The 25,076-nt window shown below is 39.7% G+C and overlaps 1 protein-coding gene across 3 annotated transcripts; it reads left to right on the forward strand.

Moving 5' to 3' along the window:
- The first annotated feature begins 2,809 nt into the window (after nucleotides 1-2,809).
- kdr (kinase insert domain receptor (a type III receptor tyrosine kinase)) lies at nucleotides 2,810-22,288 on the forward strand. Of its 3 annotated transcripts, none has more exons than XM_086282658.1 (30): nucleotides 2,810-3,100; nucleotides 3,974-4,067; nucleotides 7,219-7,421; nucleotides 7,572-7,693; nucleotides 7,879-8,047; nucleotides 8,293-8,432; nucleotides 9,291-9,474; nucleotides 10,818-10,935; nucleotides 11,044-11,207; nucleotides 11,290-11,464; nucleotides 12,478-12,598; nucleotides 12,726-12,837; nucleotides 12,995-13,339; nucleotides 13,444-13,590; nucleotides 13,677-13,808; nucleotides 15,393-15,499; nucleotides 15,907-16,042; nucleotides 17,517-17,621; nucleotides 17,713-17,826; nucleotides 18,018-18,106; nucleotides 18,340-18,502; nucleotides 18,584-18,675; nucleotides 18,785-18,907; nucleotides 19,456-19,567; nucleotides 19,655-19,754; nucleotides 19,843-19,948; nucleotides 20,320-20,462; nucleotides 20,564-20,648; nucleotides 21,321-21,406; nucleotides 21,515-22,288. In XM_086282658.1, exons 1-30 carry the CDS (start codon nucleotides 3,034-3,036, stop codon nucleotides 21,729-21,731), a joined length of 4,071 nt encoding a protein of 1,356 aa, XP_086138784.1. In that variant the 5' UTR covers nucleotides 2,810-3,033; the 3' UTR covers nucleotides 21,732-22,288. The 3 variants fall into 3 exon arrangements, with proteins under 3 accessions (XP_086138784.1, XP_086138786.1, XP_086138787.1); XM_086282660.1 differs by having other exon boundaries at nucleotides 7,882-8,047; XM_086282661.1 differs by having other exon boundaries at nucleotides 3,977-4,067.
- Nucleotides 22,289-25,076: the final 2,788 nt, after the last annotated feature.

The raw sequence follows: 25,076 nt of genomic DNA on the forward strand, positions 1-25,076 counted from the left end.
TACAAAAATGGGACACAATCTGATGTTAATCAGTTCCAGGTATTACCTTTATCCCTTTCCTCTTTTCAAGGCAGCAGTCCTAATGTAAATGTCAGTTGGGTTTGGTATAAGCTGCGCCCTGCTTTCCTGACATGTTTTTGGCACTGTCCCAGATTATCTGTTTCTTTTTCCAAACCTTAACAGATATCTTTGGGTAGGTAATGGAACCCGATCCACTGATATATTTGACCCCGTAAAAAGGCCCAGTCTGTGTCACTAAAGCTTAATACTTTGATTATTTTACAGCTGTAATTTATTTCCAATTATTAAGAAGCTACCCGATCAGCATTGGAGGGACATTAGTCATTAGTTAGGTTTAGTCAGTCATACTGCATTTCACCATTAATGCTCCATTTTCAGCCTGTTCCAGGAACTGTAAACTTACATGAAAAAGCCTAAATATTTTTTTCTTTTTTTTGTGAATAATCATGATGACTAAAATGCCGAATTGTAACACAGTTGTTACATTACTTAATGTCTGTATTCAGTAATCAAGAGATCCTGTAAATTTGCAGGTTATTAAGGTGACATTAATTACAGAATTACATTAATTAATTAACCGGTTAATTAATTGTTCTATGAATATCTTAATATTGTTTTATTTGATTATAAAATATCAAAAAAATTTTTAATGCATCTTCAAATTCATGATATGGTAAAATGGTAAATGGCCTGTATTTATATAGCGCTTTACTTGCCCAAGGACACAACGACCAAGACTGTCTAAGCCTGGGCTCGAACCGGCAACCTTCCGATTACAAGGCGAACTCCCAACTCTTGAGCCACGATCAATGCAGTCTTTTGTCACACAGTTAGACAACACCATACTGTATTTGTAAAGAGGGGGACTTCATATAGAAACTAGAAAAATTTGCATTTCCTGCGAAAATGCTGTGTGGATGCCTTAATGCTGAAGATGTCGGCTGAAAAAAGCTGAAAAAGTTGAAAAAACCCCCCAAAAAAACATTGCCCTGAGCAGAATTCGAACCTGGCCCTTCTGGTCTCAAGGCGGCAACGCATCTCTCCTCGCCAAACTCATTCTCACAAAGAAGAGGTGGAGAGACTGACAATTCTGGTGAAATTAGCAGAAGCTGCTTAGAATTGTGTTGATAAGAGGTGAAAAGGCTAAAAATTTCGCAGAAAAGAGGTGAATCAGAAGAATTTCTGCTCAAAAGAGTTTTTTCTGAAAACAGCTGAGATTTGTGCTAATAAGAGGTGAAAAGGCTGAAAAATTTCAGAAGAGGTGAATAAGCAGAATTTGGGCATAAAAGAGGTGAAAATTCTGCTGAAAAGAGTTCAATCAGCAGAATTTCTGCTGAAAAGAGTTCAATCAGCAGAATTTCTGCTGAAAAGAGGTTTTTGCTGAAAACAGCTGAAAAAGCTGGTATTTGTGCTGAAAAGTGGTGAAAAAACTGAAAATTGTGTTGAAAAGAGTTAAAAATGTTTAAGTGTTAACTGAAAGAAATTTTGCCCTCTGAGGGCATCTACACAATTACATTAAAATCATATTTAACCAACATCCTTGATATCCATTGTCTTTGTTTTAAGTTCACAAGCTGCAGCACACACAAACAACATGTTTAAATATGTTTTTACTCGTCGAAGAATACATTTTTAACTGCGTCTGTAATATAGCGATTTCAGCGCATTTATTAATTAAACGTATTGTGCTTTCCACTATTTCTTGTATTTACAATCCTCCCACTGAAAACGCTGCACCCAGATGAAAAGAATCAACTTTCCGGTTATGCACCAAAACTACATGCAGTAAGTTTCTGTCACGTGTTTGGCTGATTGAAGATTTACGTTAAGGAACAATTTAAAAGTTTTCCTTAACAAAGTGGCTGTTAAGCATAAGTAGCCGGTTTGTTTTGTTGATTGAGAATCACGCAAAGCAACTCCAGCAGGATACACGTGAGGAGCACTGTGATTGTATGGAAGTGCGTAGGGTCTGTTCGCTCGGAGATGTACGCCTCTTTACGGCGCTGGAATAAAGTATGATCAACATGAACTTTCATGTGGCGTTGTAACTGTGTGTTCTAGAAGAAGCGTAAAAAAATAAAGTTATTCTCATTCAACCATAGTAACCTGCTTTTTTAAAGTTGGTTGTAGCAATAGTGAATCTACAAGGAAACAAGGATTTAGTTATTATTAGGCCTCATGACTCTGGTTCTGTGACCTACGGCCTACTGTTTTTTTCGTTCTCATCGGTTTCTATTTTGACAGCACTTGGCATTTATTTAAAACTCTTGCGAAAAGGATCCGAAAGCACATTTCCTTCAGCAGATGGCAATCAAGGCAAAAATGGATCTTGGTGTTGGTTTCATATTGGTGAGACCTGAATGCTAATGTTGCTTTAGGTCACATGGAGGAGAGAATAAGCAACTCTTGGGCTTCTTTCTACTTTTATGCAGGAGGGAAAACAGGTCCTTAACCCTAACTTATAAACACACGTTTTCTTAATGCTTTTGGTAATGGGATTTTCCTTTTAATAAATGTATAATTTTTATGATTATCACTCTAGGAGTCAAAGTTATGGTGTAAACAGTTTTACGACTCCTCAGTAGGGGGTTATGCATCCTGGCTGTCACTAGTTCTTAAGTCTCCCAAGTTTCTCTCAAAGTTCAGTAAGTCCTCCCATCAACTGGGCAATAAGCCCAGAAGTTTATTGCAGGCTGCATTCGCCTTGGTAATTTTACAGAGAGTCAGAGAGAGAGACTCCTCCCCTGCAGGCACACTGCTCAGCTGAGGCGCGTCTCTCCATCCTCAACCGCAAAAGCTCCATGGGGACACGCACAGTCACACTTTAGCCACTGCTGATCACCATCCACTGCAGGCTGTTTTTATGACTTTCAAACTTTCTCTGGGGTGGAATATGAAACAGCTTTTTTTTTTTTTTAATGGATTGGTAATGAGGCAGTAGGATTATCATTATTTCTACGGTAACGTTATTAATTGGACTTTGATGAGGACTTTGTCCTTGTCTTTTGTCGGATGATGGCACAGACACTGTCCGTCATTCCACTACTGGGCATTATTCTGGAAATCACTTGTTTTGCTGGTAAGATAATAATATTATCCCCATTTAATCGTCTATCTTAATAACGGATTAAGCTGAGAAACATGAAATATATTAGATTATGATCTCTGTCTGATCTTTTCTTTTTAAAAAAAAATCTGTCAACTCAAAGTCACCCTCCAGCTCTATAAAAGCTTTTGCCGCTTTTCTAAGACATTTCAAACACTTTGTCCTCAGTTGTTCTATAGTTTTTGTCTTTGCTGATATCACTTTAGAACTGCAGTCCAGTTTGAGGAAACATTTAAGGAAAAGCGTTTGAACTGTGGCCTGATTACTTGTTCTTATGTTGTAAAATGTAAATGACAAAAGTACCCAGTTTCTGCTAATGTGCTACGTTGTTCAACAGTTTAAACTTTTTTTTTCTTCTGAGATCATTAAGGCCCACTTCATCAGCTCAGCTCAACACTTAGTTTTTTTTTTTTTCCATACAATGTATTATGTCCTTTAGGGCCTCACAGGGAGGTGGTGGGCAGGCTGTATCCTCAGAAACAGGAACCCCACCTAAGGCACACTGTGCTAGACTATTGAGCCTGACCCGGCCCATCTTCTCCTGCTTCCTGTTTTCACACAGCTCCGCCATTTGCTGCAGCAATGGAAAAAGGGCCCTATGTAGCCAGAGACTCAGATACAAAGCACATCTTATAATGGAGACTGTTTTTTTCCTGTGCTCTACTTTCAGTTTTTACCTTGTGCCGTTTGATTTAATCTTAATCTTATGTGCATTTATTTAAAACAGCAGGGCCATGATCTCTGAAACCTTCATTTAATCATTGTTTGTAGAGACTTATGTCATCACCCTGATTGTGTTAAAAGTAAGTCATTGCTGTGACCGATTTGTACTGTTAATCTCTCCAGCAGCGGAACTGCGGTTTATATCTGATCCACCGACACTAAATATCTATGGCATCCATAGGATGAACAAATCTGACAACCTTGAACTAACATGCAGGTATGTAAGGCTATGCATACACCTTACAGACGCTAGTGTTGGGGAAACTGGTTTTACAAACTTTTTACTTCACACCAAAAGATTTGCCAAACAGCAAAACTACCCTAGAACTTATTCATGCCCCCATCACATGCAACAAACGTGTGCGTGTCATTGTCTCTGTTCAAAAGGTGCCTGCACAGTATGTGTTCTCAAGAACTCCTTATATAAACAACATGAACATCTGACTGGCGTAATTGTTTTTTACAGGAAGACCAAGTCAATAAATGAATAACATTTAAGTAAAAACATGGCCATTTGATAACATTTTGTAAAAGTTAGATGTTTTTGGTGTTGGTAGTTTTTGGCAGCTGTTCACTGGCAGGCTTGAAAACGAAGACCTGGTTTTAGGCTTATTATTACAATTAAGGTAAAGTAAGGATTAGACATATACAGATGTGTCCAGGAGTTTACATTCATCCTGGAGATGAAGGTCATGCTACATTTTGGCTATTAATGATTACACAGCATTCGTTTTTAATGATTAAAACAAAACAAGGATAAGGTGCACAATTTTTCCACTTTATTTAGTCTGTTCTTTAATCCACAGTCAAAAGTAAGAACATGGATGCTAAAATATATACATTGAGTTAAATCCTTTAATAAGAGGTGCTGAAGGTTCTACAATGTCTTTTAACTTTACATGTCCAAGGCCTATTAACTTGTAATCATGATTGACTACAACTGGTAGTTTCGCTAGGCTCGCATAAAAGAGATTTATTTGACAACACTCATTGGACTGACCAATACTCAGACCAGTGGGAAAGCCCAAGGAACTTAGGATTTAAGATGGAGAAGTGTAGATTTACACAAGTTTGGAAGGTATCTTGGAGTCATTTTTAAAAATCTGCAGTTTCCAAGATCATCAGTTCCTACAACTGTACATAAACACAAGTTATTAGGATGTGTCACCACTTTGAGAGGAAATTGGTTAGGATTTTCAAGAACAACCCAGGGAAACCACTAAGGCTCAAACCTGCCATAAAATGGGAACTGCTGGAACAACAGTGTCATTGTCTCCAATGAAGTGAGCTGTACATCAGCCTGGTGGTCGGGTGCTGATCAAGAAAGAAGCCCCTGCTCTTAAATCAATACCTTCAAGCTTGACTGAAATTTGCAGCTGCCCACATGAACAAGCAAGAAGCCTTTTGGAGAAAACTTTTATGGTCAGACAAGAGAAAGATTGAGTAATTTGGCCACAATGACAAGAAGTATTGTTGGAACAGTAAATATGAGACTTTCAAATCTAAGGGCGCTGTACCATCTGTCAAGCAAGTTGGTGGTAGCATCATGCTCTGAGGGTGTTTTGCTGCCAGTGGTACTCTTACATTGTACAAAGTGGATGGAATATTGATGAAACACTATCTCTAAATTGTTCAGCATCACTAATAGTGGACAATGATTCTAGGAACGGGTAAAGTAGGCTAACATTAATCTTCTAGAATGGCCCTCCCAAAGCCCCGACCTCAGCCCTATTAAAGATTTATGAACTATTCTTAAAAGCCAGATCTGTGCAAGGAAACCAACCAGGTTAAATAAAATTTACCAATTCTGCCAGGAAGAGTGGTCAAATATTAACCCAGAATTATGCCAGAAGCTTGTTGATGGATACCAAAAACATTTGGTCCAGGTGCAACTTGCTAAGGGACATTTCCCCAAATATTAGTGGAAATGTATGAATATATATGAGCCTCTATGTATAACTTAGACCCTGTGTGGATTATAAAAATCCCAAGTAAATTCAAACTTTTGTACCCAATCTTGTTTTTAAAGTCATTAAAGGTATACAGTTTCAAGAGTTCATTAAACCCCCCCAAATACCATGGCATTCTTGCCTATTTTGAGTGTATATAAACCTTTGACCATAGCCTATGCTATATAGTGTGATCTTCCCAGAACTATAACTACACTTTTCGCCAATAGAAACCTCAGCAACTGTCTATATATAGCAAAATGTGGACTAAACACAGTATTGATCGCACAAGGATAGTACCGTCACTAAACAAAGTGTAATAGGTTATTACCGTATAGTTGACTAATTTTGCTAATGCAGTAACTAGCGTTCTTCCAGTGTAAACATTCAGCTTTTTCTATTGTCATAGCTCTGAAAGTAAGTGTATAGTTTCAGAGTTGTTTATGACATCATCTCTCCTTCCTGTGTTTCAGTAAAAGTAAGTATGACTCAAAGTTTATTAGCTTCATGCCTATATGAACAGCTCCGTTTCACTCTTAATTGTAGAGCAAACTTTCTCCGCAATCCTCAATATAGCCCTTTAAGTTCCACTTTACTTTTAATCATAGACTGTGGATATAAAACGGACGCAGTTGTAGATTCTCAAATATGAACGTAATGTGAATGCGCCTTAAACTTGCATTCTCTCTGATGGTCAGCAGGGGGCAGCTACATTAGTTGCAAAAACAACCATGCAACTATATTTAGGAAAATTACAGTCTGCTCACTTGATCTCTCCCCTTAGTAAAAAATCATGAAGAAAATAAAATGGAACTTTTTATAGGCAGATATTACAACACTGGAACAATAATAGTAATTAGTAAATACTATAATTTAATATACTGTACTTTCTTTTGCTTAAAATTTAATGTAGTAAAAATAATGGATTGGATTTATATAGCGCTTTTCAAGGCACCCAAAGCGCTTTACAATACCACTATTCATTCACTCTCACATTCATACACTGGTGGAGGCAAGCTACAGCCATAGCTGCCCTGGGGCAGACTGACAGAAGCAAGGCTGCCATATCGGCCATCGGCCCCTCTGGCCAACACCAGTAGGGTAAAGTGTCTTGCCCAGGGACACAACGACCAGGACAGAGAGGCCGGGGATCGAACCGGCGACCTTCCGGTTACAGATGCGATTCCCAATCCCCTGAACCACGGTTGCCCGCAAGAGTTATACCTACCTAGTAGTGTTAGTAGTTGACTACTTGAGTCAAAATGTAAATAAAAAATTTGCTAAATGGCAAACTACCTCAAAATACAGATAAACTACTAGATTAGAGAAATGTTGTTTACTGCTCCCCATCACTGGCTAAATTCACCGACTCGGTCATGTAGCATGTGCAGTATAATTCTCTTGTTTCTTCTCCTGCAGAGGTCGGCAGAATTTGAGGTGGACCACACCTGCTATAAGCACTCGTTACTCTATCAGTGACTGCAGCGGATCAGGACTGTTCTGCAAAAGGCTCACAATCATCAATTCAACTGTCAATGAAACTGGACAGTATCAGTGTTTCTACATAGGCCTGAAAGCTGAAGATGGTAAAACCTCAGCAGCAGTTTATGTGTTTGTTCAAGGTATAACTCTTTTTAAGTTTATTCTTGTTTTTTTGTTCTTGTTGTTGTATTTTTTTTTCAAGCATCCATTTATATGAAGGAAAATATGGGATTTATCAACTTCACACACTGAAATACATCTACTATTGTGATTTGTTTGTTAATTTTTAGATTATAAGGTGCCATTTGTGCCATCTGAAAAGGAATATGAGGTGGTGTTTATCCGTGAAGGGGAGCGAGTGGTAATACCATGCCGGGGCTCGGTGGAGAATCTCAATGTCACACTAAACATCGTAAGAAGCTGTTTCTGGTCTTTGCTTCTTGTCAGTAAAGCAGTTTTATGAAGATGTAGGTTGGTAAACAGTTGTGTTTACCAGATGTGGTGTTTTATTTACACGCTGTGCTCATGTGTAAAGCAATTGGTGTGAAATTCTTTAAACATTTCTGTTTGGAATCATGAAATTTGTGTGTTTGTCAGAAGTATCCAGTAAAGGAGTTTCATCCGGATGGGAAGGATTCTGTGTGGGATGCCAGGACGGGCTTCACTGTTCCCACTCATCTGATCAGCTACGCTGGTGTTGTGTCCTGCCAAACTCATATTGGAAACGAGACATTTAAGTCCCCGCTCTACATTGTGGCTGTTGTTGGTAAGATGGAAAAAGATACAAAGAGAAGTTATCAGTTGTCAATGCTATGGCTGTAAAAACACCTATATGTGACTTTTTCGAGCTGAATAACACCGAAACTTACCAGGAATTCTAATTTTGACTTTGTAAGGTGAAAGACTCTCTGCACTAACACTCTGTTGCTCAGAGTGTTGGTGCAGAGAGAGTCTGTAGTCTCAGGAGAACAATAGTGTGTCGATTTACTATCTTCCCTCCTTTTTCCGCAGGATACAAGATTTATGACCTCACCCTGACCCCCAACAATGTAAGGCTGTCTGTGGGGGAGCAGCTCATACTGAGATGCACTGCATTCACAGAGCTGAACGTGGGCATCGAATTCAACTGGACGCACTCTGGTGGGGCTCTGGTCAGTACCCCACACTCTTCTGTTCTCATTATCGTTGTAAACCTGTAATGAACTTATGTAACAGTCTTAAAGAAAAGTTATATTGCTCATGTCAAGAAAGTACTAGCTGTGGATTATTTACAAATACAAACTACAGAAAAATAATTATGAGCACCGGTGAAGCTCCTCAGTTTATCCATTGTCTGAAAAAAGAGACACGTCAGACAACTTTCATAGTTTTGGATCCCCCTGAGAAACAAAAAACTTGAACTTATTTTGGGCCTAAGATGCAAGTATCAAAATTATTAGAGGATATCTGCTCTCAGAGGCATCGTAAAGATCTAAAGAGTACAAAAATGGTCTGAAATTGATTATTTATAGCAGTCTTAAGCCTGAACTTTTGTCTCACAAGAATTGTTTTTGTATATACACTGATCTCATTATTTGGAGCTTATTTGGAACATAAAATTTGAGCATTCTCCATTGTAAAAGTATAAACATGACAGAAAATAAGGAAAAGCGTAACAGTCCACCTTTAGGTTGGCCTCTTTGACTTACTGATGAGAAGAGACTGAGATACCAGAAGTGCTGTATCTCTCTTCCTGCTGTCTTTGCACAAATTCATTACTTCCTGCTTTCAGGAATCCATCAGCCTTCATCTTGTACCACCAAAGTGCAAAGGTGACCAGATGTGTTTTTGATGTTCTGACTGCTTACATTACTGGGAACAATAAGCTGTCTGGACTGAGGCAACACTTGATCTTTAATTTCTGTAAAACTAGAAAAAAAAAACCTCCCACATTCTGTTATCACAGCCATTATGAGTGTCACGTGAGTTTAAAAACTGTGTGTTTATACATTATGTCTTCCCTCTGTCAGACTTCGGTCAATGGTTCAAGGCCGCCCCACACAATTCCCCACAAGAAGAAGCTGTGGAACTCTCTGGAGCTGTCAAACACGCTGATCGTGGAGAATGTGACGGTAGCTCACGGAGGAGAATTCATCTGCTCTGCTTCGAGTGGGCAGATGGAGAAAAGCGCTTCAGCATTTCTTACAGTTTATGGTGGGTGCTCTGAAAACAAAACACCTGTTATGTTGGCTGAAAACTTTCAAAAAGTTCCAAGTCAAGCAATAATTCAGCATTCACAAAAAATATGTATGTAGTTGTTAAGCTCGAAGACAGCTGAAGATTGTACTGTGTTAAATATTCAGAGTAGGTTTTAACTGAAACAAATTATTTAGTTTATGTTATTTGATTACTGGCGTTTTATGCATTAGAAAAAAATATCCTACAGTATGCTGTATGCTGACATAACACTTAAGCAATATCAAAGATGCTTCTATATTGTTGCTGCAGAGCCTTCTGGTTGAGCCAAGTTCAGCCTTTACTAGTTTGTGATGTTTCCAGTTAGGATGCTTTCTGTTCCTACTTGGTAAAACTTAACATTAAGTTATTCATGGGAATTTAACATCATTGGTTTCCTGAGGAACTACAGATGTTACTGAGATGGTGTTGACTGTAGTACTTTGGATTGGGAACCTAAATTGTTAGCTAAGGCAGATGCCACATCTTTAATCTTTGTCTCTGTTAGAGTGGCTTTGCCTGATTTACAGTTCAAAGTATTCCTTATAGACAAGTTGTTTTAGCTCCTCCATCTTTTGACTGCCCTTTGCAAACACAATGTTTGAGCAGCAGGTGGGTTGGGCTTTGTGCTTGGAGAGATGTGTCTGAGATGTCTCTCCTCACTGACATCAAACAGATCCTAATAATTAAAACCCTAATTCAGCCCTCTTTGAAACCCCAGAATTTCTGCTAATATTTTTTTTTAACATTAATAATATTTTTCATCTTTATAAACTTGTTTGTGTTATTTTCTCAGATTTTTAAAAAATACTTTTCCTTTCATTTTCTCATCTTTTTTGCACAAATTTAATCTCTCACAACATGCTGTTTATTATTTGTGCATTTATCTTGATGACAGTGATACAGGACAATTAATTTTAAGTATCACACCGATGCAGTTGAATTGTAATATTATTATTAGTAATAATAATACTTGTTCTTGTTCTTATTCCTATTATTGCAATCAGTTATGCTTTTAAGCCATCTAATAAATTTTAATACCACTTTCAAGGATTTGGAAATTGTCTAAATTGAAAATCTCTAACTTCCCTTTCCTAAAATTACATTTGTTCAGCATCAGGAGAAAATTACACGTGAAGTTTGAGATAGATTTTCCTAGAAACAATTGCAAAATCATAGAATCAAATGAATCATTTTGTATGGTTTTGTATGGTCTCAGATAGTTTTGGGGTTTTTGCTTCATTTGAAGCCAAAATAATAATTGTAAGAAAGTCATTAAAAAATTGATCTTTTCTCTGTTTTTGTGATTTTTGTATTTCCAGAAAAACCTTTTATTGATATGGAAGAGCCCTGGACAAAGGTGTGGGAGGTAAATGTGGGAGAACCATCTACATACATCCCCGTGAAGTACTCAGCTTACCCTGAACCCATCATTAAATGGTGTGTTCACAGCAATATTTGCTTTATGCATAGCAGTTTTCATGCATTAAAGCTACAGTTTCAGAACTGGATGGATTTTGTAACTTTACTCTTACTTTGTGTTCCCAGGTTTAAAAATGACCTCCCATTGAATGACTACCGAATAAAACAGAAGAGTGATGCCCTCGTCATACGTGAAGTTAAAGAAACAGACGCTGGCATTTACACAGTTATCCTGACCAATAAAATTACAAAAGAGGAACAGAGGCGCTCTTTCCAGCTGCTGGTCAATGGTGTGTTTTTTTCCTCTTCTTTTCCTTTTACATTCATTTTCGGCTGCCTGTTGTGGATATGACTCTACTTCTTCCTTTGCAGTTCCTCCTTGTATCATAGAGAAGGAGATGGCAGTGGACATTGATGTGTACCTGTACGGCAGCAGCACGACTCTGAGCTGCACCGCTCGTGGATTTCCCGTACCTACACACATCCAGTGGGAGTGGATGTCCAAAGAGGACTGCCCAGAGGCTTTCATGCAAGTCAACTCTTCAGTGTGAGTGTAAAAGAGAAACAAAGAGGCTATTTTCACACATAAATGTTAAAGTTGGGACTTTTTCACATGTGGCACAGTTAGACAGGTTCAGGGCAGAAAGATACATTCGGTTCGGGACTTTTTTTTGTGTATGCATGGAGTAGTCACATGACTTTGAGTCACTCATTGTCAACAGGTTGTTGATATAGAAGAGGAATAGCTGCTTTCGTGATGTTGACCAAAACAAGAGGGGAGACAATGAGAGCACACTGTGACCTGATGCAAATCAGCGGATGTGATTCATTCTCTTCACAATGTCCATTTTTAGAACCATGTCAGTTATTCAGACTTAGAATGTGCTCACTAATTTTGGACGACTTGTACTGACCTAGTGTTTGTGCTCACTCGATCAGCTGTTTAAGATAACAGCCCTGCCGATGCAATATTCAGCCGGTTACACAACAACCTCACGAAAGACTCCTGTTGTGATTTCACAGTGTTGATAGAAAGGAGGATGGTGTGTGTGTGTGTGTGTGTGAGGGACCAGACAACACCAGCAGCAGATTCCTTATCATCTTTCTACACATCTGAGCACTTCCTCTGTCCTGCACTACGTTTCCTGTTGTTCCTGTCATGTTCTTTTTCAAAAAAGAGGTTCTTCCTGCTAAAGCTAAACCTCTTCTTATTACTTACTTACTTTCTTTCCCTGTTTACTAAATTTTATGGTGTTTCTCGCTGTATTTGGGTGTATTAGCAGTTAAAAATGAGAATAACAATTAAACTAGTAGGATTGGTAAATAGAAAAAAAGTGGAAAAACAAGTACTTAGCCGTCATTCTGAAAGACCTGCCAGCTTCTTTTCATCTTCTTTTTGTGTACCATTTGTCAGTGCTAATTCGGTGTATCAGAGTGAAAGAGGAAACTGCTGTGCAGCTATTTACACAGCTGGTGTTTTTGCATTTAATAAAAATTTAAAAAAAGATCAGAGCTGGATATTTGTGTTTTATGATTCTTCTGTTCACTTTTGTCCATCAGGTCAAGACTTGTTAGGTCTGAATCACAGCTGAAGGAGTGCACAAATTGGAGAGATGTCAGCAACAGAACTGGTCACAACCACGTACAACCAATTAGAACTGACACTGATCAAGCTCAAAAGGTAACAAAAAGTCTGTGATTACACCATATTTTCCCTTTTGCTCCAAGAATTTTACGATATCTGAACGATACGGTATTTGGAGTTTAGCTAAATAATAGTAACTAACAGATGAAATGTATTTCTCTAGAAAATCACGAGCTCTTTAAAGATTCAGAAAGCTGAGGCTCACGCCCTCTACAGATGCACGGCTGCGAACAAAGTAGGCAAGGATTCACGTGTCATCTTTTTCCATGTAACACGTAAGTTCCATCCTTTTTTTCTCCTCTTAAAAAGCATCTTGTTGTAATCGTTTTGTGTCTGATGGTGTGACTTCTGTCATCATATAAACAGCCTTTTCAGTATTCTTCTTTTTCTTATATCCTTACTCATTCTTTACCCATGTGTTTCCATCCCTAGGTGGCCTCGAGGTGACTATGTCTCCCTCTAACAGGCCTTTGGAGGAGGATCACGTCATTCTGCGGTGTAAGGCAGACTCGCTGATCTACGGCAACCTCACCTGGTTTCGTGTGACCAACGTTTCCAAGTCAGAGCAGGGAACATTGGCACAGCCTTGTCGCTCACTGACTCTGCAGCCTACTCCACTGTCGCATGCTGTCCTGACCCCCCAGCCTGGCACCAATGTGACTCTGGAGCTGTCACTTCGCAATGCGTCCCATCAGGACGAGGGCCTGTACGCCTGTCAGGTGGTAAACATCATCACTGGGGAGAAAACCTGCCTGCTACACAGTGTTTCTCTCAGAGGTGAGATGTACTCACAGCATTTTCTTTTTGTAAGGAATAGGTCAGGGTTTGTTAAGTGAATCATACATTTGTTTCAAAATAATCTTTATAATTTTGATGTTTAGACCTCGAGGCTCCAAGGATCCTTAATAACTTCACTGACCAAAAGGTTAGAGTAAGTTCGACAGTCACTCTCCGCTGTATGGCTGCTGGGACGCCAAACCCGATTGTTGCCTGGACCAAAAACAACCACACTGTTGTGGAGAGCTCAGGTGAGACATTCGCAGCGTTTCACTGAAAACTGATTTACTTCATGAGTTACAAGAGCTGCAAAACAAAACATCTGGTTGCCTTTCAGGTGTTACTCTGAATCAGCAGAACCGTAGTCTGACAATTCAGCGTGTGACGAAGGAGGACAGTGGTCTGTACACCTGCACTGTATGTAACAGCCTTGGGTGTGACACAGCACAGGCCTCTTTGAGTACTGAAGGTCAGTCACTAAGTAAGATGATGCCTTTTATTGTAACTCATGTCTGCTTCTTGCAGATGCTTTTTAATGTGTTTTTTTTTTCTCTCATTGGGGTTGTGTTTTGTCTTGTTTTTTGTCCACCTGCAGATGTTTTTTTAAAAAATCTTTGTGGTTATTTCTTGCAGTTTCTCTGCATGTTGCATGTCATTGTCATTGACTCAGGGTCTCCCTGACCTTCTGGGCCCTTGGGCCTGTCCCAGGTGTCTTGTGTTGTTTGTAATACATTCTCAGCTTAAAATCAGGAATATCTTATTGTCTGTGTGAAAGGTTTTGGCCTAAACCCTTTGGCAATTCCACCAATACTAAAAAGACTGTATGGTTATATCTGGCTTCAAGGTTTCACAAATTCACATCGCACATAGTTTTACTTTTTATATGTCAAAGATCTAAATAAAAATAGCCTTGCTTCCTCATGACAGGAAGCTACCCCAGTTAACGCACATCCTCCTGGGAGTATCTAAATCTAAAACAATTAAGAGACGGCAGGACAAAGGGAAAGGCCAGCCCTGCCTGAGCTCCAGCCTCTGCTCTCTTGTCCACAGTCTTTTTGTACCAAACACAGGGACACAGCGAAAAACAAACAAATGAACTGACTAGACGCAGAGCCTACGTGACCGTCTCCCCGCCAGCAGAATGTGCACCCAGTTACAGTAGCTCACAATTCTGCTCAGGCGCCAGCTCTGTTAAAAGAGGGGGTAGAGGGACAGACCTTCTCACAACAAAAGCCCTGTGTATGAGGGTGGGGGGAGGCAAGCAATTGCACGTCACTTTAATAACATTTTTTGATTTTTACATATTACAAAAAAGTAATACTCACACATTTGACCAGCTTTTAACTAAAAAAAGGAATACCTAACCAGTAAAAATGGAGAGCTTCTATTACAAATATACCGTAGCGTAATGATGTAAATGGCCAACAAATAATATAGCCAGAGAGTAAGTGAAACTAGCACAGGTGTCTGTGGGGGTGTGCTGTTAACGAAAAATTTGTGATCAGAAATCTGACTGTCCATCATGTCTGTCATATTCACAAAGGGATGAGAAAGATCCCTGCAAACAACCCTTCAGTGTAACCTTCCCATTTTCTGACCCCATCTGCCCCCCAAATAATTCAAGCTCAATAGCAGTGGAACGAAAGGGCCCATTACAGCACGCAGCGACACACTACAATGGCTCTGATAGACCTTTTCCAAGTTGTCTTTGGCAGTAGTTATTCATTCTGACTCCTGACCATTTGTTATGACTAGATAAAATATCAGTTTGCTTACAGTCCAGATTCCAACAGTCTCCTTTCTCCAACCTAAACACAGACATACACATGTGAACAGGCCAAAAACAATGATAAACCTGTCTGAACTTTAGGAAATGCTGCCAAGGCACCTCACTGAAATTATAACCAACATTCCACTGCGACTGTTTTTTCCTCAAACACGGGCCTCAAATTTGTCATGCATGTAGTAAAATCTGTTCTGTGATACCATTACACATTTTATGTCATGTACCTTTAAATTCTTATTTTAAAAGTATTCTTTGTGTATATCTAAGGTGCAGAAGAGAAGACTAATGTGGAGCTGATTGTTCCTATTGGGTCAGTGGTCATCGCTATGTTTTTCTGGTTACTGATCGTCTTCGTCATCCGCGGGAGAAAGAGAGTAAGAACTTCCTCATCCTCTTTTTCCTGTACTTTTCCTTCCCCTTTCCCCTCCAGTTACGCACACGGATGATGTCCATTAAAAAAAATTACAAACACGGTAAAACTGACGAGTACAATGACATGCACTGTAAGGCATTTACGGCTGATTGGAAGTGACTGCTCTGGCCCTCAGTAGCTGCTCTCTTTTGTATCCAGGAACAACAGGGAGTCTCTCTGCTCCCCTAAGTCACGTAGGCCCACCACACTGAGTAGGCCCCTTTTATTGAATGGCCACGGGAGTCACTGGCAAACTGTTGTACACTTTGATTGTGGTGAAAGGGAATAACTGAGAGAAATGGCAGCTCATTAATTTACATGTTACATCTCTGTTTGTCTTTAAAATTTGCCACTGCATCACTGTTTCAGCCAAATGGAGTGGATCTGAAGACCGGCTACCTCTCCATGATCCTTGACTCAGAGGATATGCCAATGGATGAGCAGTGTGAGAGGCTCACCTACGATGCTAGCAAATGGGAATTCCCCCGGGACAGGCTGAAACTTGGTGAGACATGATTATCATTCAAACAATCTTTGAGAAGACTTGTTAAAACAAACATCTGCGCTGCTACCAACCAGTGCCTACCTTATGAAAGAGTTTATAAAACATTACATGAAGTTACAGCCCACATTTGATTTAAACTTTCAGTGTTTTGATCACTGGCCAGCCAGAGGCAAAAATAGGCAATCATGAGATTCTAAATATTGTTTTTAAGCCCATAGACCAACAAGCCAGTCAATCAAGACTTGCACCATATACATCAAATACAACAGAAAGTTCAAGATCAGTGCTGTGATTTGAAACACTTGTTTTTGATACTTCCTGTCACAATGGCTGATAAGATGCTTGAGATGGTCAAAGCAGACACTTTGACATCCCCCCCCCACAAACAAACAAAAAACAAAACAAAACCTGATGAATTTTTGTCTGTTGCCATTTTGGCGTTTTGAAACTGCCAATATTTGGATAGGAGAATGATATTAAATGGCTAATGCTAGCACTACCTACTTCTGAGTTCTGAGCTGCTATTTGAACTGGGCTGATAAGTCTAGCTCAGGGGTGCCCAATCCCGGTCCTCGAGAGCTACCGTCCTGCAGCTTTTAGATGCATCCTTGTTCCCACACACCCGAATCAAATGAACGGCTTGTTATCAGGCCTTTGCCAAACATGATGGCATGCTGAAGAGGTAATCAAACCATTTGATTCAGCTGTGTTGGAGTGGGGATGCATCTAAAAGCTGCAGGATAGTAGCTCTCGAGGACTGGGATTGGGCAGCCCTGGTCTAGCTGATTAAAGTGAAGTGGTAATAAGTTCCAAAGAAAAACTGCATCACATCTGAAGGTTCTGGTAGCCATCGTGTTAAGTTTGAAACGAGGAGCAGTCAATAGAGCTGCTGAGTGTAGGGCAGCACAGGGAAAGGGTATAAGGATGAAGGAGGTATGATAGATATGGGGTACCATGTAACTGAAAGCTTTAAAGTGAGAAGCAGAATCTTTATTGGATATGTTAGCAAATGGGGAGCTAATGAAGGTGTGATATTGTCAGTAGACTCTTGCTGTAGAATTCTGTATCATTTGGAGTATCTCAGAGACCTTTACACTTACCTACAAGTGTAGAAAGATCAGGGAACAGCTCAGCTAACATAAATGGCCCTATAGCATAGTGGGTTACACATTTGCCTAACATGTGAAAAGTCCCTTTAGTGTTTTGTCACGAAGGCCATCTGAGCTATCTGCTGTGGTGACCCTTTGTGAATAAGGGAGCAGCTGAAAGAGGCTTCTCCTTCATGTTCAGCATGCTAACAACCATCATACCTGCCAGAAGCTTTTTTTTACCACCTTAGTTTGGCATTTTAAAATTTCTAGCACTGTCCTCACTAGTTGCAATATTTCTATTAAAAACTAGTTGTTTTAAAATCATAAGTACTAAAAGTATTTTTTTTAGGGATTTTGGTCATGACAAACATTTTACTTTAAAGGTGACCCACTGGGACGAGGGGCATTTGGCCAGGTGGTAGAAGCAGCTGCATTCGGCATTGAGAAAGCGACCACATGCACCACAGTTGCAGTCAAGATGCTTAAGGGTTTGTATTTTGTCCTCCTTTTATTACACACAGCGAGCAAACACAATAAAAACCTTCAAACACGCAGAACTAATGTTATCTCTACGTGCAGAGGGAGCCACAGCAAGTGAGTACCGCGCCTTGATGTCAGAGCTGAAAATTCTCATCCACATTGGACATTATCTTAATGTGGTCAACCTGCTGGGAGCCTGCACGAAACCTGGGGGTCAGTCAAACCAAGTGCATTATTTACTTTAGCTGACTAAGCATGTCCTGTATATGCAACTTTTCTTCACATGAATTTGAATCTTATAATCTTTATAAATCAACATCAGTGTGCCATCTGTTGTCCTTTAATGTGTTAATGTTCATTCTTCCTCTGATAATTAAACTTCTTTCTCTTCCTTCTGCTTGCAGGACCGCTGATGGTTATTGTTGAATACTGTAAACATGGAAATCTATCCAGCTACCTTAAGAGCAAGCGCGGAGAGTACAGCCCCTACAAGGTAAATTATGTGTAACCCACATGCACCCAGTAAACCACAGTCAGTCCACTGATGTGGTTTACAATCCAGATGGTTGCACACAATCAAATAGACTGACCGATCATTAAGTAGTAGTGCAGTTCTGAACTGTCCACAGATTGTATCTAACATGAACCATATTGCAGGCAATACAAACAATTCCTGCATGAAATGTTGGGATTTTTTCATTAGTTTAACTGTTCTGTGGTGAACAGAGGAAGCGAGTAAATAGCCAGAGGTGGGTGTCTGCAGAGGAGGATGTGACTGAAGGGGATCTGGGTCTGGGGAAGATTGCCCAGCTGGACATCTGCACAGGAACAGCGGTCTGTTCTACCACTTCAGACAGGGCTTCAGGCAGCAACATGGACATTCAGAAAGGTTCTGAAGACAACTTAGAATAACATTACTGTGGTGCCACTCAGGCTTCGTATTTATTCCTGTGAAATCCCGTTATTACAGAGAGTTCAGATGATGACCATCTAACCATGGAAGACCTGATAAGCTACAGTTTCCAGGTGGCCAAAGGAATGGAGTTTCTGTCTTCTCGCAAGGTGAAATCACAAGTGTCTGAATTTTTTGGTGCACAAATCTGCATTGAAATTGGAGATATTACTTAATTCTTCCATGCTTTGAATATAAATGTCTCTGTTTGGTCGATAGTGCATTCACAGAGATCTGGCGGCCAGAAACATCCTTCTTTCAGAAAACAATGTGGTGAAGATTTGTGACTTTGGTCTCGCTAGAGATGTCTACAAAGACCCGGACTATGTCCGCAAAGGAGACGTGAGTCCTCTTAACCGATACTCCACCAGTGTGTCCCTTCATTAGAAGCACTAATCTAATAGCGCTTGGGCTGCCCTCATGCTGTAAATCAGTTCTGACCCATTGAAGCTGAGACTCAAGTTATCCTATCACACCATTCACCAACACATTACCTGAAGTTCATTTTAGTCAATGTTAGTGCCAAATAGGATCCTGTCTTGCCTTCTTCAAAAAGTTCATCCTGTTGCTTTCTCCTCCCTAGTTAAATGATCCTTGTGCACCCAGGTGTTCATATGATTGAAAAGACAGTGAAAGTCACCAAAGCTATCTGCCATTCTTCCATAGTCAGCTTCTGATGCTCTTGTGCCCATTGTAGGTAGACCTGGGTCAGCATGGGCGTTCTGACCTGTCTGATATCTTTGTATCATGTTCACCTGCTATCCACTATATCCATGCACATTACCAGATACCACTGTATTAGGATAGTAAACGTTATTCACTTTATTACATACTCATTTACACAAATAAAGCATAAGAAGGAATAATTTGCTGTTTTATTGTTACCACAGGCACGTCTCCCTCTAAAGTGGATGGCTCCTGAGACCATATTTGACCGCGTATACACCACGCAAAGTGATGTTTGGTCCTTTGGCGTCCTTCTCTGGGAGATCTTTTCCTTGGGTAAGGGTTAAGTTTAGAAGTAATCACATAACACTGCTTAATGACCACTTTATATCTGCAATGAAACTTCTGTAATGTCTTCTTCAGGGGCTTCTCCTTATCCGGGTGTTTGCATTGATGAATCATTCTGCAGGAGGCTTAAGGAAGGTACCAGGATGAGACCACCCGAATATGCCACCACTGAGATGTAAGTAGACAGTGACGGTTGAACGATTTACAGAAATGTAACTTGAATCATTTGCTCTTATTGCGATCCTCATTGTCCATATTCTCAGATACCAGACCATGTTGGACTGCTGGCTGAATCGTCCCACAGACAGGCCAACATTTACCGAACTGGTTGAACACCTGGGAAACCTGCTACAGGCTAGTGCCCAGCAGGTCAGTTCCGGCCTAAACAAAAAGGCAGCAGTGTTCATAAGTAATAGGATATTTAAAATTCCTTTGTGCTTCAGCAACACTTAAATATTGTCAGCTACAAAGAAGCTTCCTTAGTTTCATCTCTTTCTCTGTGCTATTGTTACATCTGTGCAGCATACCCTGAATGCCTTTTATGGGAGCTTTGGCAAGTTTTTTAGGTGAAACAAAATCAAAAAGCAAATGACAGCAAATATGAAAATATCACATATATTTGAAATGGATTTATAATGTGGCTTATGTATTAGATTTTTAAAGGTTATATCTCTAATTGTTTATGTATAATTATTTAATTCAGTGTGTATTTGAGCCAGTAACGTACTCTGTATCTCCAGGATGGGAAGGACTATATACCTTTGACAGTAGGTGAAGCAGAAGAATGCCAAGCAGCCCCTGACCCCAGGAGACCATATAGCAGGCCTCAAAGTGGCGAAATTCTTGAAGCCCGGCTTAACTATGACAACCCATCATCCCTTGGGTCAGCGTCATGCTCTTACCTCCTTCTGTCCACTGCTTCTCTCATTTTGTTAATGCTAGAGCACTCAGTTGTGGTTTTATTGACACATCCTCTTTGTACAGGTTGTCCCAACAGAATGAGAGGTGCAGTCGTCCCCTCAGTGTGAAGACATTTGAAGATGTCCCTGTGGCGCACAGCAGTGTCATGGTTAGTGTAAAACTACACATTTAACAACCACCTCATTCATAAAACAAGAGCACAGTTAATCTACTTAGTACAAAAAGTCTTCAAAAAGTCTACAAAGAGCAATCAGCACCTTTAGAAGGAACAAGATTTTATGTGTCCTGAGTTGTAGCTCTCCTTTGAAATGTTGAATTGTTGAAACGCTCAGAAGCATTTCCAGTTTTACTGGACTTTACACTTTTGTGTTGTCTTGTGTTTAAAGGTTTTCTTAGAGTTTAGTTAAAACAACAGGATCACTGATATGGGAAATAAAGATTATTTGTTAGCCAGAGAGGACACTTAATGGATGTGACATTTTAGCAAAATCCCTGACTGACATTTTGGAGAATACAAGAATGCAAAAAATCTTTTGAACTAGGACAATAACTTTCAGACGAACAAAAAAAAAAAAAAAATCTAATTAGTATTAAGCAAAACTTTTTGTGCAATAGAGAAAAAAAACCCTCAAATATCTATTAATGAATTTTCTTAATTGCTTAATATTTTTTACAAATACAGCTAATTGATAATTAAATAATCATTCAATTCCCATTTCATAAAACAACAAAGTGGGCACTAACAAATGTGATTGAAAGTTAATACCTTCCCGCCATGCAGCAACCACTTAAGTTCATTTAAGTGCTGTCTTCTTGGCAGGAGGGTCACACAGACAGTGGCATGGACTTCTCACCAGAGGAGATGAAGGGTCTGAATCAACATCTACCAACCACACCCAACTTAAGGTGGGGACTAAGCCTTTGCATGCTTTCTTTGAGTGGTTTATTTCATATTGTTTTTTTTACCCTGTGAATCTGTTTTAAATGTGTCCTCGTCTTGCTTTGACTCTTTAGCCAACTGTTGCGGTGCAAGAGTAAAGAGTCTCTGGGTTCGGAGTCATCCAATCAGACGAGTGGATATCAGTCAGGGTACCACTCTGACGACGCAGACACCCCAATATATGCCAACGAGGAAATCATCATGAAGCACAAAATGCTGAAGAAGCCTCCTCTTCCCAAGACGCCGGACAAATTCAACATGGAGATCCGCTACAGCACGCCACCAGTCTGACCCCATTTTTTCCCCGCAGTTGTTTCACTGTACAGTATTCATTTACTCTCTGCGGGTATTTCACACAAGGAACGATACAAGTAATAGAACTTCACGTGTTCACTGTGGAGCTGAGATATTTTCACAAGCAATAATGTAATTATTCAGCAGAGAAAAATGAAGGTTGTATGATAAGTTTGTAAGTGCAGCTCTCTTTGGACAGCCGGAGAAATGCTATCGTGTTTACTCAGCGAATAAAAACCCCCAAAATGTCTAAGGTGCCCAAATGTGAAGGAATGCCTACTTCCTGAGGCACAATCCACCCACTTCCTTTACTACAGGAAATGGCATCTGGAATTTTTAGATAATTGAACCAGCAAATATTTTCTTTCACTCTTTTATCCTTTTTTATTGGTGGCACATTGAATGGCTGATAAGGAGGCAGTTCTCTGATATCGATATTTTTAGAGTATTATTTGTACAGTTTCTTTATTCATATTACTTGCATTATTTTATTGAAAAACATTAGTAAAATGGCATTAAATGTAAGTAGTTTCATAAAATAAAAATAATCATAGATGAAAGCTCTTCTCGTGTGTTGTTATTTGTTTCCTTTAAATCACTTATCACTTATTGTTCATCCCACTATGATAATTCGTGAGTGTGTTTGTCTGTTTCTTTGTGTCATACATGTCATTTCCTTTCTGCGTCAAAGCAAACAATGTTTTCCCAGCCTTGGTCATTTATTGTTCATGTGTGTGGGTGTGCTATCGGAACAATGCCCTTCTGCCTTGGTTATTTTCTTTGGTGTATTCAGGTCTCGGTGCCCATAATAACAACCAAGGTCACTGTGGCCACAAACACATTTAAAGTGCATATTATTAAAGCAGGTTTGCAGGCTAATGGCAACGGTTGTATTCCACACTTTACTCCGAATGTTATCATCTTCCTGGGTTGTTATATGTATTTTTAAATAGCTAATGTTTTTAAGCCTTGTTGCTGCAGTTACTGAGGTGGGGTTTAAAAGCTGAGTGGGTGATGAATGAATGGGATGCATGACAACAAAACATATTTTGTCTACAATCAAGGACAACAAGCCCAGCTAATTATAGCATAGACTGGAGGAAACGATACTGTCTCCATGGAGTTGTTTCCAAACTTTAAAGCGGTTATATTGTAGTTAAATTTAGAATGTCCTCCCAAGTGCTGCCAGAGGAGGCCAGAGGATAGTCCAATGCAGATTTACTGAAAACGACAAATTAGAATTTTTAAACCTAATTTGTGTAATGCATATTCTAACTGAGATCTGATCAAAGGCACCAATAAAGCAAACCTTATTCATATTAAAGAAAAGTATTGACTGTATAGGAATTAAGCACAAGTTGCATTAACCTCATTCTATTAACTATAAGTGAGCAACAGCGCCCTCTGTTGTGGAAATGATATAGCTACACCCCCCCTCTCAAAAAAAAATACAGTAGATTAGATACACCACCAATTAATTATATGAAAAAGAACGTTGCTGGAACATTTAAAAGACTGAACAAAATTTATATCTGCAACAAATAAATGACAGCTGTCCACTGCAGGAATTTGGAGCAGTTTCCTCAGGAATGGATAAGCAGGCCAAAGACAGAGCTCTGCACGGGCAGGAAATACCTTGGCATCCACAAACAGACTGCTTGTGAACATCATCTCGTGTTACACCCCCAACAAACCAGACTGCCAGCTCACCAAATGTACCCAGACATAAAAGAAAACACATGCAGACAGACATCCTTCCCAAGCATTAATGCTTGAATTATGCTGTAATAAAGTTACAGGAAGAGTGCAGATGTGAAATGGCTAAAGATGGTATTCTGAAACATAGACAGAGTCTGTAAGGTGTAGCCAATGTGGAAGTGCTGTAAACCTGCATTCTTTTATGGCCAACAGAAAGATGTGGGAAGAATGATCTCTGACTTCTATAAACATTCTTCTAGGGAGTTTATCATTGTAAACACTAGTTTCAAGAGTTCTTTGCAATATGATATTCATTTGATCAAAACAAAAAAAGAAAAACTTAATAAATTTTTTTAAAGTAGCTTGTCTGATGGCCCTCCACTCCTCAGTGGTTCTTTGCGCTTCTCTCATCTGTCCTCTTTTTGCTTTCTCTCTCTCAGTATGTTTGTGTGAGTGTGTTTGAGTGTGTGTATCTAACCACACCCTTTTCTTGCAGGGGCGGAATAGCTTTTGGTTTCCTGCCGTTTTTTCTACACACCTGAGGCTAATAAGCTCTCCTGTTTGTCATCAGGTGATTGTCTCACCACTATTTTGATTGAGGAACGCCTTCTGTTGTTGACTGAGTTTTAAGCTATGTTAGTAAAACTGGCTCCTCATGTGGTAAGTATGATCTGGTTTTGCACCTTGCCTGCAACTTACCAGTTTTCTCCTCTGCATAGAACACCTGGTTTTGCCCTTGTGAGAGAGAAAATTCTGGTAAAGTATCTGTGGAGGAGATTTCTGACTTGGACCTGAAGCCAAGTGGAGCCTGGACCTTTACTGTTGGAATCACCTCTCAATGTTGTAAATTAAGTTGCTGAAACTGATCTCTCAGAGTCCTGTGTTTGGGTCCAGTCTGCACATTGGTTATGACAGAGTGTGCTTACCATTGGACTGACAAGTTTCTAGGCATGTATGCAGTGTTGCACATCGTGGACACACAGGCATCTTGTTTTAGTGACACAAAACTGTCCCTTTCTCCCCCACATTTGTTGTTTGAATCTGGGTTATTTAATCTGTGAGAGCGCTGCCATTAAACCTTTTTCATAACACCTGTACAGAGTTTCCAGAGTTGTTGTGTTATCCCCTCCTGCCCTCGAGGAGACTTAACAAGGTGGTTTAAAAATGATCTGCTTTAGGTTTCAAAAAATAAACCTTTTCCAATGGTAGACAGCTTGGAAACTATAAAAGTCCAGTTTCTATTTCATTTTAAAAAGGACAAATAGCATTTGTAGAATTAAATTTGATATAAAGTACATGAAATCTGAGCTCTTGTGCTAGTAGCAGAATTCTTCTCATTTGTCTGTTGGGGTACATCTATTATACTGTTGTGCTATAAATATAGCAAACAAAAGTTATCACCACTTAAACTATAAAACAAGAATTCTCATTCAGGGACTTTGATCTATCATTTACACCACTGAGGGGCAGTAATGTTCTAACATCCAGTCTAAGATCACAAAGAGCCAAAGGGCTCTTGATAGGTGACTGCACCTCAATTTTGGAACCCCAAGGTCCTGATGGTATGCAACATCAAGTACGAGCATGAAAACAAAAGAGGGTAGCAGCACCATTCTGGATCATACAGGCGATCTACCTTGCTCT

The sequence above is a fragment of the Aulonocara sp. 'chitande type north' Nkhata Bay genome, linkage group LG23 (genome assembly GCF_057382095.1).
Source record: "Aulonocara sp. 'chitande type north' Nkhata Bay isolate Kocher_YH1m ecotype deep benthic linkage group LG23, A_spYH_male_GT1.1, whole genome shotgun sequence".
In the NCBI taxonomy this organism is placed as follows: domain Eukaryota; kingdom Metazoa; phylum Chordata; class Actinopteri; order Cichliformes; family Cichlidae; genus Aulonocara; species Aulonocara sp. 'chitande type north' Nkhata Bay.